Genomic DNA, 13,670 nt, shown 5'->3' with positions numbered 1-13,670 from the left:
GGGCTGCTTTAGCTGTCAGCCTGGACCAAGCCTTACAGGACAGACAAGCAGCAGACCCTGGCACCGCCGTCCTCCTCCACCCCACAGTGCTCAGAGGTGGGTGCTCTGTGTACAACCACCCCTCGTGGAGCTCCCTCTGTGTACGACCACCCTCGTGGGGTGTGCAGCAGCACTGTGCTGGGCTGAGCTGAGCTGCTCCTTTTCAGCCAGCACCTTGGCCATAGCTGTGCAATGGACAGGCTATAGAGAGCCACACCACACCTTTCCGGTGTATCAGAGATGTTTTCACAGCTTGTCCGTCCCTGTGAAAAGCTCTCACACAGCCGTGCAGAAAGCTGCCTTCTAGACAGAGCTGAATGGTATCTGGCTATTTACATAATGACCAGAAAGCAACACCACCCTGGAAACCTTCGTTTGTAAAGAAATCAAAAAACCTCTGGGGACTTGCTCGGCAGGAAAAGTTGGAGCAAAGCCTAAATACTTGAGAAGGAAAACTGAGTCGTTTGGTACTGACAACGTGAGGTGCTGAGAGCTCCGAGTTCCCACCAGGTGAGTGCACCATGGACCACAGGCTCCTTGGCCTGACCTCACTGTATCCACAGCACCTTCCTGCTCCCCAGCCCTGCGGTGCTCAGCACCCCCAAACCCAACCCCATTTTGCTCCTGGGGAGCTTCCCAGGATGGTTGATGCTGTGATTCTATGATGCTAATTGCATCAAAGAAAAATTAACTCATCTGCTTTACTGGAAAAGAAAAAGACAGAGGAGAGCATCACAGGTGCTGCGCTGCGTGTTTGATCAAGCCTGAAGGAGGTGCACAGCCCAGCCGGGAGCTGAGCTGAGACAGTCTGAAACATCAGCTAAAGAGGCATCCTGCAAGGGCTCTGTGAAATGGTAATGACCAGTCTGCAGGGAGACAGGGCTTGAAAAACAAAAACGCAACATATAACATTTGTGGTTCTGCATCTGTTTTGGCAGATTAAAATGCAATTCAGGACAAACCATGAGTGCCTGGAGCTCTCATCCTCCTCCTCTGCTCACCTGATGGAGATGAGGCAGTCTGTTCCTACCTGCTGCGGCATTCCCAGTCTCCACAGAGAGCCCTTCTCCCATCCAGCCCTCCTGCCCGCCAGGCTAAGCAGAAACGTCCACCAGGATCGTGTCTGACAGGCAGACTTTTTGTCTGTAGGATCTCCTAAAGCCTTCTTAAAGACTGTGCACCATATTCTCAGGTTTCTATATAGGAACAACCCCTGTTTGCTTCTGCACTCCCTTAAGTGGGGTCAGTTTCAACAGCTTTCACCCTTCTTTTTACCTGGCCACCACAAAGAGGACCAAGCCAGACAGGCCAGTCAGCTCCGTGGGACCCCCACGCTGCACAGGAGAACAACAGGCACAGGTACCTCCCAAAGCCCTTTGGCATCCCAAAGCTCAGAGCTTCCTGGCTCTGCCCATTCCTGTGAAAGCAAATTTTAGTGTCCCTTCCTGCTCCCAGCTGAGTGCTGAACACTAAACCAAATGAGGTGCTCAAAGGACTGTTTTGCTGGAGACTGAAGCTCTCACCTGATAGGAGGTCATCAGATAGAGGTAGGTAGAATCAGATGGGTCGAACTGCATGATAGGGTGGACAGGCTCGCCGTAAGCCACTGAAATGGATCTCCTGCTAATAACCTTCATGGTACTGTCCAGATTAATCTGTAGCGAGAAGAAGCCACTCACTGAGACCATTTGTCAAACACTATGGGGAGGAGATTATTTTTCCTTGGTTATAAACAAGCATCCAAGTGTTATCCATTGGTGTTCCATGTTTTCATGCACTGTAAATGTCTACACACAGTCTGCAGGCTGCACAGAGGGAGCTTTACTGAAAAGCCAGCTCTGTGCCACAGGGAAGGCACTAAGCGGTCTAGAAAGCCCCAGCCATGGCCAGGAGCTGGGTGACGACCAGCCTGGCAGCCCTCGCTCCCTCTGTGCAAAGGCCTCTGTCCTGGAAAACTTGCACCCTATGGCTCTGGCACTGCATGACTACTTCCAGCAGCAGTGCTGCCCTGCCCTAATGGAAGTGGCACCAGCCTCCAGCCCTTGTCATGTACATATGGGCGTTTCTGTTACAAAGAACACTGCATTTCTAAGCTTAATGAAAACCAGGGACAATAAATCAGCAACAGGGCTGTGCAGCATGGCATCCCCTGCTCCCTGCCTATACGAAAAGTAAGTGTTGTCATTCCTGGCAAAAAGAAGCTTTCATCCCTGCTAATTCCAAAGACCATGCAGCTGCCGCAGGACAGCCGAATCCTACCTTGTCTCATGAATCACCAGCTGAAGTGCTGGCAGTGATGGAAGAGGCTGCAAAGCATCAGCCTGCCTTTCAGATCTGAATGTCTTGGCATTTGACTTGAAAACTCAGCAAATTAAATGTGGCATTGCTGAGAGGAAATAACAATAGGGCTACACAATTTCATGTGACAGTCACTTTTCAGCTTGAACCAGAAAGGGCGTGAGGAAAATTCCTGCATCCTTACTAGCAAGGGAAGGCAGTAATTGTAAAGACCAAGCATGCTTCTGCTCTCTAAAGTCTGGATTAATTAATTAACATAGGATTAATTAATTCTCACACTAGAGCAGCACCGACACATCCTAGTAAGATAACACAAGCTCAAAGCAGAGCGCTTTGCTCTCCTAAGAGCCATATGCAGGCACTGCAAGCTACTATGCAGAAAAAGAAGGGAACTCTCATGATCCCCACTTAGAAACTGGCTATCCAGAAGCTAAATAATTTGCCTGAGATCACCCAAGATGTCCGTGATCAAAGTCCCAGTGTCCTCCACTGTAGCTCTGTGACCACCCTCTCTCCCTTCACCCTGAGCTCTGCTCTGTGTTTGGCTGTTTCTAGGCACCTGTCCCCAGGTCTCTCTGCTTTCAGGGCTTATTTACCCTACACTGTCACTGCTCTGGCACTTGCCCTGGATCTCTGTGGGCTATGGCCCAGGGAAGAGCCACAGCAGCAGCGCAGAGGAGCAGAGATCAGCAGTCCTCTTGCTGGATCACATGTGCTGCACTGGCGAGAGCAGAGTGGGCTGAAGCTCTGGGTGACGCCACCACAGCACCTTGTCTACAGACTTACAGACACGTGGGGACTCGCCAGGAGAGACTCTTCCCACCCCCATCTCCTTCCAGGACATCACACCCTGGCACACCGCGCCCTGGCCACCGCTGCCTAAGTGCTGTTTTTCCTCTCATGCTGGACGTGACACTGATAATGGCCTGCACGCAATGCCCGTCTGCAGCCTATCTGATTAATCCCCTGTACTTACCCCTGGCAGCCATAATTGCTGCTGGCAGGAGCTGGGCGAGCTCTATTCCTGCTCCTTTGCTGTTTTTTCTCAGGCAGCAAATCTGAATGATAACTCACGCAAAGTATCTTGTATCCCGTGCCAAATAACAAGGAGCCCCGAAGGTAAAAAGGCTTCTGGTTATGCAGCTGTGTTGGAGAATTAGATTAGAGCTATCTGAGCAAATTATCCCAGCAAAGGGTAGCCAGGAGCCTCTCCCTAATGGAGGCGCAGCAGATAAGGCTGCTTTCTCCGAGATAATAATGGAAGCGGAGCTGTTAATGCTGTGTGAACAGGGGCTGCGCTGCGTGTGGCATGTGTGTCTGCCACCCTGCACCAGGTCGGGCTGCCAGCGCCCTCCCACCCGGCTGCATTACCTGCCCCTGCAGGCAGAAACCAAAGCTGGGGGTTTCTTTGTGATCGCTCTCACATTTCTGCCAGGAGCGCCTGGGCTCAAGTGAAGAGATTGGATCTGTTTTCTTCTCTCCAAGAATTTTGATCCAATATTCCACATTATGCATCACTCACCCCAGGCTGGGACAAAGCAGGTATCAGCCATGTCTCTGCTCCAGGGTGCTTTTCTCCCCACCCCTCTATGGACTTTTGATGCTGAGAGCACACCAAACTGTTGTGGCGTGTTGGAATCATAACTTTCTTTGGCAAACTTCAAGCACTAAAGTTGCTGAAACCCTGGCCTTGCATCTTGGCTCTGTAGCCAGGTTGTTGCAGTGCCTTACATTGCCTTTAGCACAGTGTTTGAAAGAGATACCCCATGAGACGCATGGATTCACACCTGCTTTGGACTCAGCTCAGATAAAGCATCTCTTGGTGATTCCCCTGTCCACAGGAAGCCTTCAAAACCCATCAGTTCAGGGGGAGAATTTATTAGAAGTGCTGTCGAGACTTAAATGCTGCACAATAACATTACCAGCATAGAGTTCATCAAGAGCATCCTGCTCTCATGGCAGCCTTTAACAGCAATTAACGGCCACCGGTGACCGGGCAGCATCCAATTACTTCTTCATTGCCGAACGCGAGCGGCTGCTTGGACAAACCCGACAGGACGCGGTGTCCTGTGCACAGCCCCGAGGGCAGCCCACCGCCCGCCCCGGCCCGCCCCGGCCCGGCCCCCAGCCGTGCCTGCCGGGCTCCACTTGCCTTCAGGAGTCCTCCGCTGGCGGTGCCCAGGAACACCACGGTGTAGTTGTTGACGCTGGCCACGGCCACGGCGGTGAGGCCGCTGTAGGTGAACACGGGGGTGGCTGTGACGGGGTTGACGATGGCCAGCGGGTGCTGCAGGTGAGCTGCTCCACAGTCCAACTGCTCCGGCTGCAGCTGCCGGGAGACGCACGTGTCAGTGGGTGCAGCAGGCACCAACGAGTCCCCACCACCACCACTGCCCCAGGCTCCGTGTGCACAGAGTGCTGACAGCCCCGCTGTGCCCAGGGAAAGCTCCTCACCAACGAGCCATGGGAACAGGAAGATGTAACTGGTTAATTCGGGAGCAAAGAGCTGTGACAGACCCTCCTTTGTGCTTCCCAGATCTACCTCAGAGCCAAATCCAGACCAGGCTTTGCTGGAGATGAGCTGTTGGAAGAGCTCCGCCCTTGCCCATGCTACCGGCAGGATCAGGGCAGTATGGGGATTGCTGCTGGAGCATTCCAGAAGAGCATCCTCCAGCCAAAGGCCCATTTACTGTAGCAGCACCCTCAGACCTCAACGCAAAAGCCTGGTGCAATGGTGAAAGGAGACAAGGGGGCTCCTTGTCCCCTTTCCCACCAAAGCAGAGCTCTGTTATCCAGCACAGCGCTAGGGCTGCCTGCAGGGGAGGTTTCTCTGCCCACCAAAGGGAATCCCCCCCAGGGGCCGCCTGCCTTGGTCCCACGCTGCGGGGGGGGGTCTCCCTTCCCGAGGGTCAGCGCTCGGGATCAGGGCTCAGGAGCATGTGGAGCCGTGCTCAGCTGCAGCCCAGACGCCATCTCCAGCTCAAACAAAAGGTGAAGCAAAAGGTTTTTCCAATAGAAGAGCTCAAAATGTTATTTCCCTGCAAGTGAGTGAGGAAGTGACTGAGACCAGAGCCAAGGGGAGGAGGGGGAAGCATGCTGGCGGCTCTCCGGACTGTAAAACCTGGCTCTGGTCTTGCTGCTACTGCAGTCAACAGCAACATTTCCACTGGTCTTCCACTGGGACAGGATGGGATGGAGCAGCTGTCAGGCAGGAGGAGGGACTGCACTGTGGGACATGGAAGGAAGAGCAGTGGCTGCAAAAATGCCCAGAAACACTAAAGCCACCGACCCTGTCCACCCCCAGCCCCAGGGCAGAGGCTGGTACCAAGCACCCATGTCCATTTGCCAAAGGTGCCAAAGGACAAAGGCAGAGAACAATTGCTAAGGACTCCTCACCTGTGAGCCTTGTCTCTGGGCAGGCATTTGGCTCTTTTTGGCCCGAAGCAAGACAACAGACTTCACCATCCCGTGCTAAATTAATTAGCACAGTTGCTGCATGACCGCGGCATTTGGAAACGGGACCGATGCTTCATATCCCTCCTACCCTGCCGAGACGCACCCAAGATTTATGACCACTCTTGCCCCGAATCCTCCAAGACTCCCCTTGTAATTTCTGCTCAGACAATGCGGATGGATTCAATGTCTGAACATCACAACAGTCTCACTGCTGACAATTTACCCCCTGTCACTCCTGCAGCAGCTTTTACAAAGTGCTGTGGATGTAGCAGAAGCCGTTCAAATGATGGGCACGTTTCAAGGGCCATTACCACATCATCTACACTGTCATTTCAGGCTCATCTTAAGAGAAGCCACAACTGGGCTGTCACCCTTTGCAGTGCAGGCATGCGGCTGCAGGGATGACGTGCAGGTACTTGCAGGCTGACTGGACCACACCAAATTCAGGCTTTGACTGAGGGAAGTGGTTGCACAAAGCATTAGAGAAATGACCACTGTTGGACTGCAACCCACATCCCTAAAACTAAGCACATTTCATGCCTTACTGAACTCAGCCCTAACATGGATATTCCTTCCAAAATAATCATCAGGAGTGCTAATTTAAGCAGAACAAATGCAGGGATTTGAGGCTGTATCTGTTAAGAAACTGGACCACATGCTTCCAACAAGCTGAAGTTGACAACCAGCCTGTTTAGCATAGTCTCTCCTCCAAGGACTGAGTGCACAAGGGCCTGTATTTTAATTCCCTTATTATCATTATTATTTCATTAATGGAACCAGACTAAATCTTCGACTCTCCCCTCTCTCCATATGGTTTAGAAGATTAGGCAAATCTTCAGGCTTCACAGCAAGACTGTGAAACCCAGGCAGGATCACCCTGCTGCATGGACCCCAGGCTGGGGTGCACCTCCAGCCCTCCTGGCCATGACATGTGTGGGGTTGGTGCCCCACACTAGAGAACACATCCCTGGGCAACCATGGGGAAGAAGCTTGCTAAAACCCAAACTGCATGTGCAGCCACTGGTCTGTGTCTCCATGAGTGAAGAGCTGGGAGGAAAGGAGCCCCCACAGGGCACCATCCACAGCATCCTCTGCGCAATGGCACGCACAACAAATACCCCTGCCCAAGGGCAGCACACTGCTGCAGAGACATTCAGGGCTTGTTTCCCTGCTTCAAGCATGCTGCTGCGAACACCAGACTGGGTCCTCTCCACAAAACCACCCTGTTCTCAGTCTCTGCACCCCAGCAGACACCAGACCCATGCCACTGCTGCTGCTGGTGCTGCTGATCACATCGGACATGGAGCAACAAAGACTGATCTGAAAAACTTCCTCTGCTAAAGCAAGTGCCAAGCAGGAGGCAATGCGCTCAGAGCTGCAGCTCGGTTCACATGGGACCAAGATGAAAGGATCAAGTGTTGTGGATGGAAGGGACTTTGTTAAATGCATTTTGCAGTGTTATGGCATTTCACCTTATTAAAAAAATAAAAGCACAGCCCAAATTCTTAAGTGTGTCTGTTTTCCTCCATAACTGTGCCACACAATGGTTTTATACCATAGAGAAGGCACGGCAGGCCATTCATGTTTCTGATTTAATGGTCCCTGTCACAGCCAGACCCTCAGACGTGCACTTGGGAATGATTATCTCTAGCCTCTCTTTATTACCTCTCACCAGTATTAACCACCTGAAGCTCACAAGCCTCCCTCCCATGGGAAACTGAGGCACATCAGGGCTCACCTGGGAGCCCGAGGGATGCTCAGCACCTCCTCTTGCAGCAGCTGCCCGTGGTGCCAGTACCGGCACTGGTGTGCCAGCAGCCTGTGGACACAGCCCTTTCTTCTCACAGGAGGCCAAGATCACGGGAAGTTCCTTATCTGCTGCGCCTGCCTGCTTATAAATCATGCGTTTCAGAGCCAATATCAGCACCAAGTGTTTTCCATGATAAACAGGATGTAACTATTCTAACACTGGCTAAGCTTTATTTGACCGCGTACATCCTTCCTCTGAAACACCTTTCTTTAAATTACATCAGCTCTCCGGACGGCGGGCAGCAGGAGACATATGGTGTTTCCCTCTCTCGGTCCCAGGGTGGGGTAACACACTGTGCTCTGCTCTCTGTACACCACAACACTGGGGGGACATCTTCACTCTGTCACGTTACAGTAAACAGGATACGGCCAAGTCACATCCTTCTGCAGACAGCCGGCAATCACCACAGCTTGGGAAAACACACTTAAAGGCTTTCTCCTTGCAGAATGGGTTAAATGTCGCTCCATCTTCAATCAAACTACTCAACCCTGAGGTGGGGAAAGCATAAACCCGTTTTCTTTCAAAACCAATCTCTTTCTATCACCTGCATTTTAAAGCAACACCATGGGCATTTACTGTATTGCCACTACTTTTCTGCTACATGCTGTGGACACTCAGGAGCTCACAGAAATATGGGGCAAGTCTAGATTCAAATCCTTCTGCACCCAAACCATTTGACTGGCACTTGGAGGCCTCAGGCACAAACTGGAGACATCCCGCAGCCAGCACCGGCAGAGCAGCGCTGCGGCCACCCTGTGTTCCCCCGCTCATAGGGAGCAGGGCCTGAGGATTTCTGCACCATTTCACCGGGGACACCAGTGAATGCAAACCAGGGAGCCCCATCTGAGAGGAGGGTTAGTCAGACCAGCCCCAGCTGGGACTGCACAAACCAAGTGGGACAGAGGAAGGTTTCCAGCTGCATCACAGCTCAGGAGTTGGGCTGTTTCCGCAGCATGAGTTCAGTTCTTTATCCCAGGCCTAAAAGGAGCAGAAAAAGCAATTTCCCAGAATTTCCATTACAGCTCCCAGCGGCAGGCGCTGCACCCCAAAGGCAGCCGTGCAGGATGTCCCCTCGGGAAGGAAGTCTGCTGGAAACAGAAGGAGGAAGAGGAGTGGTGAGGCAGCACTCAGGAAAACCATGAAACGGACTGATTTCTGCATCCTGTGTTTGTGACCTTAAAAATAGTTCTTTAGCAAAGGTGGAGTTTATTTCTGAACCAAAAGCAGGCTGCAGTTCAAAAGCCCTGCAGCTTGTGCTTCCAGCGAGGGTTTTCTGACTCTAGTGCAGTGGGGCTGAAAGCTTCACGGAGCAGCACAAAGTGGAAAGGGAGTCCAGCCCCTTTCATGCATCATATCAGAGCGGATTAAAGTGCTGGCTCTTAGCATGCCTGGAGTCCTGGGAAAATGACACAGCCAGCATCCGATAATCTGCTCCAAACTTGTTGATCTGTGGGACTTAGCCATCATCTTCATAGGCTCAAAATTTGGCAGTTGCTCTCACACAACTGACATTTTCAGGCCATTAAAGGCTGTGGTAAAAGGACTCTAGTTTTATCTCCTGTCTTCCTTAACATAAACCATTAGAGGCTTTTATTACCATTTAGGTATGACTCAGGGAAACCTCGGATTACAGAGAGGATATCCAAAATAATTCAGATACTGCCCGAAAAACAACAGCAGGACATGGACTCACAGCAGAAGAGAAGCGAGAGGATAAAACTCACAGGAACCATTGCAGGGCAGAGTGAGAGCTGGTGGCAGGGCAGCACGGCTGCATTATGGAAACAGGGAGCACAAGTCCTCCCTGTGTCAGCCAGAGCCCAGCCTGGGCAGGATCCCAGTGCAGGCAGAGCCCGGTGCTGCCGAGCGCCCTGGCTGCCGGCAGTTTGTACACACAATCACGCATTTATCTGCTGCAGCTTCACCACCAGAGCCGTCAGAAACCGGCTCTTTGGGATGCCTGGAGGAAAATGTCATCCTCAGAAGAGGGCTCTACTGTTAAGGCACTTGAGACGTAAGCGGTCTCTAATTGTAGTGCTGCTGCAAGGGCAGGCATTATCACAGAGCTCTTTTAACTTCCCATCGTATCTTCAAGGCAATGGGAGGCAAATCAACGCGCACTCTTGACCAGTCGAGGCACTCGGGCTGAGAACCTCTAATGAAATGAATCTTGCTGAATCTTTCTCAAGAACCACCACACAAAGCAATCAGCACCCCCACAGCACATGAGACGTCCTTAAAAAAAAAGGCTTAAAATGAGGTTTGCATCCTGCTCTCAGCGCTTCTTTAGACCACAAGTTCCTTGAGCGAGGAAGTGGTGGTTTTGCTCTGTTTTGCACATTTGCATAGTGGCAGTCCTGGTTCACGGTGCTCTCTGAGCCCCCAGTGACACTAGCAATGGGCTGCCCAATCTGTCTGGCCCTGTGGCAACACAGACCACGGCCCCAAGCACCTCCATGGCAGCGGGCAGACGCAGCTCGACGCAGCTCAACACAGCAAGTGCAGAGTCCTGGGGGTAAATCAGCTCTGTCCCACTGATGCTGGGGGATCCATCAGCATCCACAGGAGCTGATGCTCTCTTGAGCGTGCAAGAGCTGCTCAGCAGCAGCCATCAGGACTTGTCCTTTAGACCTCTGTGCTGGTCCATGCCCTGGGAAACCACAATGACCCATGTGCCGTTCCATGTACCTCACCCCTTCACGGATGGATGGCAGCTGGGACTATCGCCTCCAGCCCTGAACAGGGAAAGTTAATGTCTTGCTGAAGAGGAGTAATTGCTAATGAAAAGCTATGTCCAGATTCCCTGTCAAACTGCTCCCCAGCCACAGGCGCATCCACCACACCACAGCCAACAGCACCAGCCCTGGAGCACGTCAGCCACACATTGAGAAACGACCCTGTCAGCACACCCGCTGCTCCCTCCACCACTATGTCACCCCATGCCAAAAAGCTCCCGATGCCTGGCAGGTTTTCAGCCTCTTCACTTTTATTTTACAGGAAAGTTTTTCCTCCACATCTTATAAAACTCATTCTTCCCTCTCTCTGCTGCAGACTGGTGAGCCCAGGACCATGGCCGCTGGGTAAGGCCGGGTGCAGTGAGCACTCTGCAGACAAGTGGCTCTCCTGGGACTTTTCGCATCCCTAGACCTCCTCTGTGCTGCTTGAGAACCTGCAGAGTCAGAGGCACGAGATGCCCAGCAGCCCTGGGTGCCCGTGCCACTTGTCCTTCCCTGCACTGATTTCTCAGTTCTCTATGATGATCGAGGTGCTCACCCATCACAGGCGACAGGCTTGGCACACCACACGCCTGAAGCCAGACTCAGGGCCAGAGCTGATCCCACAGGCTGAGCCCACCAGCCCCTGAGAGCAAATGAGAAACTTTTCCTGGAGTCTGCCAAGCACAGACCTCCTGCCAAACCTCCAGTGCCGAGCCTGGCCAGGCCAAGCTGCTGCATCGAAGCAGCAGCAGCAGCAACGTTCACCTCCGCTGCAGCCGCAGACCTCAAACCACCGGAGGTGAGGGCTTGCCATTCTGGAAGATGCTTTCTGCGATGTGCCTCATCTCAGACAAAACCCAAGCTTTGGCTGCTGTTCCAGCGGTGGCAGCCCCACCAGACCTCACGTATGGATGTGCTGCCTGCAGAGCCCACTTCAGAGGGAAGGACTGGGACAGCACCAGGGAATAGCCAGGCTGAAGGCAATGCTACAGTGAAGGCAAAGCCCAACGATTTGAACATGCACAGGCTCCCTGTGGCCATCCATCCTCTGCTGTGTCCTGCAGGTGCAGGAGGAAAGGGCTGTAACACTTCCCTCAGGGTGCTAGGGAGGATGCAAGAGCTCAGAGGAGTCCCCAGAGGCTCCACCCTCAGTGATACCGAGGTTGGACGCCTGCAGCTAGACTGTGATCACCCTCTTGGTCTCCTCTGCCACCTCCTCCTGCAGGAACCGGTCCAGATTCACAGCCATCCATCACTCTGCAAACCCCTACCCATGTGCTAACCCTGAGGCCGAGCAAATGGCAAAGGAAGCTGAGGGCAATTTTGACAGGAGCCCTGCAGGATCTGCTTTGCACAGCCCAACCCCCAGAACACCATTCCCCAGCCCGGCAGCCCTGGCACACAGGATCCCTGTCCTTGCTCTGCTCAAGCCAGAGTTGGGCACACACTGGCGCTTTGCCCTGCAGGGAGCCGAGGCAGCACGTGTGAGTGCGCGGGCACTGCTCAGAGCACAGGAATACAGAAAAGCAGCAGTCTTTTAACTGAAACTGCACATGCTTCATGCCGCCAGGAAGGCTGGTCAAGCTTATTATGTTAGCCTTCATCCTGCATTAAATACAATACTTCAGATTATACAATCAAATCCCCCAGGAATGGGCAGGCAGAGGGATTAACAAACAACAGGCTCCAAAGGGGCTGTCATAGTCAAAACAGCAAGAGTTTAAGCAGAGAGAGCTTGTATGTCCTTTAAATTTGCCCCCACTGGAAATGGAGCTCCTCTGCCCCGCTCCCCAGGGACAAGGAAAGAGCGGATCAGCCAAGCACGCCTCGCCCCAAGGACACCCGCGCCACGATGAAAGCCCAACTAACACGTCCCTCTGAAACTGCTCAGAGGAAGATGCCTGATTTATTCAGGCTGCTTTTTCTTATCTTTCCCTGGAAGAGCCCCCTCTTTCACCGCTCAGGCTGTGTTTCTCATTTATGTTGAGCTTTGGCTTCAGTAACCAACCTCAAACTATTCAAACTCCTTCCCACAGGGAGGAGCCCTGGGTGAACAGTGAGCTTGGCTCCTCAGTCTTCAGGGGTTATTTTTTGTTATTGCTACTCCTAACACTTAGCACTTCACATGCTCAGAGTGCTCTGAAGATTTATGTGTGTGATCCTGGGCTGAAAAAAGCATCCATTAAAGTAACATCTTACCGAACACAACTGGTCTTTTGCATGTGTCACTTCAAATCTGCCTTATTTAGCAGTAGTTTATAGTAAATGTTTTCCTGTCTTTTCCTCATTAGTTCTGCCAAATCAATTAAGCTCTGAGATAATGAGCAGAACTCTACTATTCTTTTATGCATCCTCAGTAAAACCCACCCCTGAACACCAGCACTGCCTCGCACTACAGAGGCATCCCCATGGGTACCACCATGCACATCACCTGCACACCAGCTTTGGCACCAACATCCAGAAACACCACCACAGGTTCCCAGCACCCAGCCCGCTGCTGTAGCTTGGCATGGAAAGGTTAAAAATAAGCCTTTTTTCCTGACTAACTGAGCAGAAGGGATCTTTGGCCACCTCATCCCCCCCAGCTAGGAAATTCGGATCACAGTAACTGAATAATTTGAATAACTTCAAAATTTGTTAAAAAACAATGGTCTTACTGGATTCAGCAACTGAGACCTCTCTTTTTTTGCTTCAAGTATGGAAGCCTTTCATTTCTCTACCATCTTACATTTTAATCCAAGATTTGTAGAAACTGATGTTTCCAAAGCAGTTTGCAAAGATCCACTGAGATTTGCAGCTTGCTGCAAAGCTCAGCAAAAACTGACACTACAAGTGGGAGATCCCAAGGACACAACACTGCAACCCCAGCTCCTCCCCAGAGCTTCAAACCTTTCTTCAGCAGCTTATTTGACGGTGCCTAAACAGCCTTCCTGCAGCCAGGAAGCCTCAGTGCACCCAGGTGGATGGAGCAGGCAGGATCCCAGGAGGAATGTGCAGGAATGCCCATCCCAGCTTCCCACCATTCAGCTCACTCCAGGGACATACACGATTCAAACCAAATGAGGAAGTATGAGGAAGAAATCACCTGTATCTGCTGCTCTCCAGATGCAGGTGTTTGTTCCCTCAAGCAGAGACATTAGCACAATTTCCTCTCCATGTGATGACCTGCCCCTGACTGCCAAAAGCCTGACCTGAGCCCATTCCCTGCGTGAGCTGGTTCCCAGACTTGGGTCCACTGCTCTCCGAGGAACCACATGTAAGAACACACCAGCCTAGTGCCTTTGTACTGCCTGCAGCTGACATCTGGCTCTACAAGATGTACTGAAGGATGACAGGGACTCATAAGTCAA

At 52.1% G+C, this 13,670-nt stretch overlaps 1 protein-coding gene across 1 annotated transcript in view; it reads right to left on the bottom strand.

Annotated features, from left to right (window-relative positions):
- Positions 1-13,670, bottom strand: part of PLXND1 (plexin D1) — a 76,650-nt gene that overhangs the window by 53,112 nt on the left and 9,868 nt on the right. The window contains exons 2-3 of the mRNA XM_061362516.1: positions 4,490-4,666; positions 1,563-1,694 (exon numbers count right to left, since the gene is read on the bottom strand). Coding sequence (XP_061218500.1) covers positions 1,563-1,694; positions 4,490-4,666 — 309 coding nt within the window. The remainder of the gene's footprint in view (positions 1-1,562; positions 1,695-4,489; positions 4,667-13,670) is intronic.

The sequence above is a fragment of the Neopsephotus bourkii genome, unplaced genomic scaffold (genome assembly GCF_033783945.1).
Source record: "Neopsephotus bourkii isolate Nb327-2 ecotype Australia unplaced genomic scaffold, CSIRO-AGI_Nbou_v1 NB_1120, whole genome shotgun sequence".
Lineage (NCBI taxonomy): Eukaryota > Metazoa > Chordata > Aves > Psittaciformes > Psittacidae > Neopsephotus > Neopsephotus bourkii.
The sequence above is the reverse complement of the archived record's forward strand: the minus strand, read 5'-3'. Positions and strand labels throughout refer to the sequence as shown.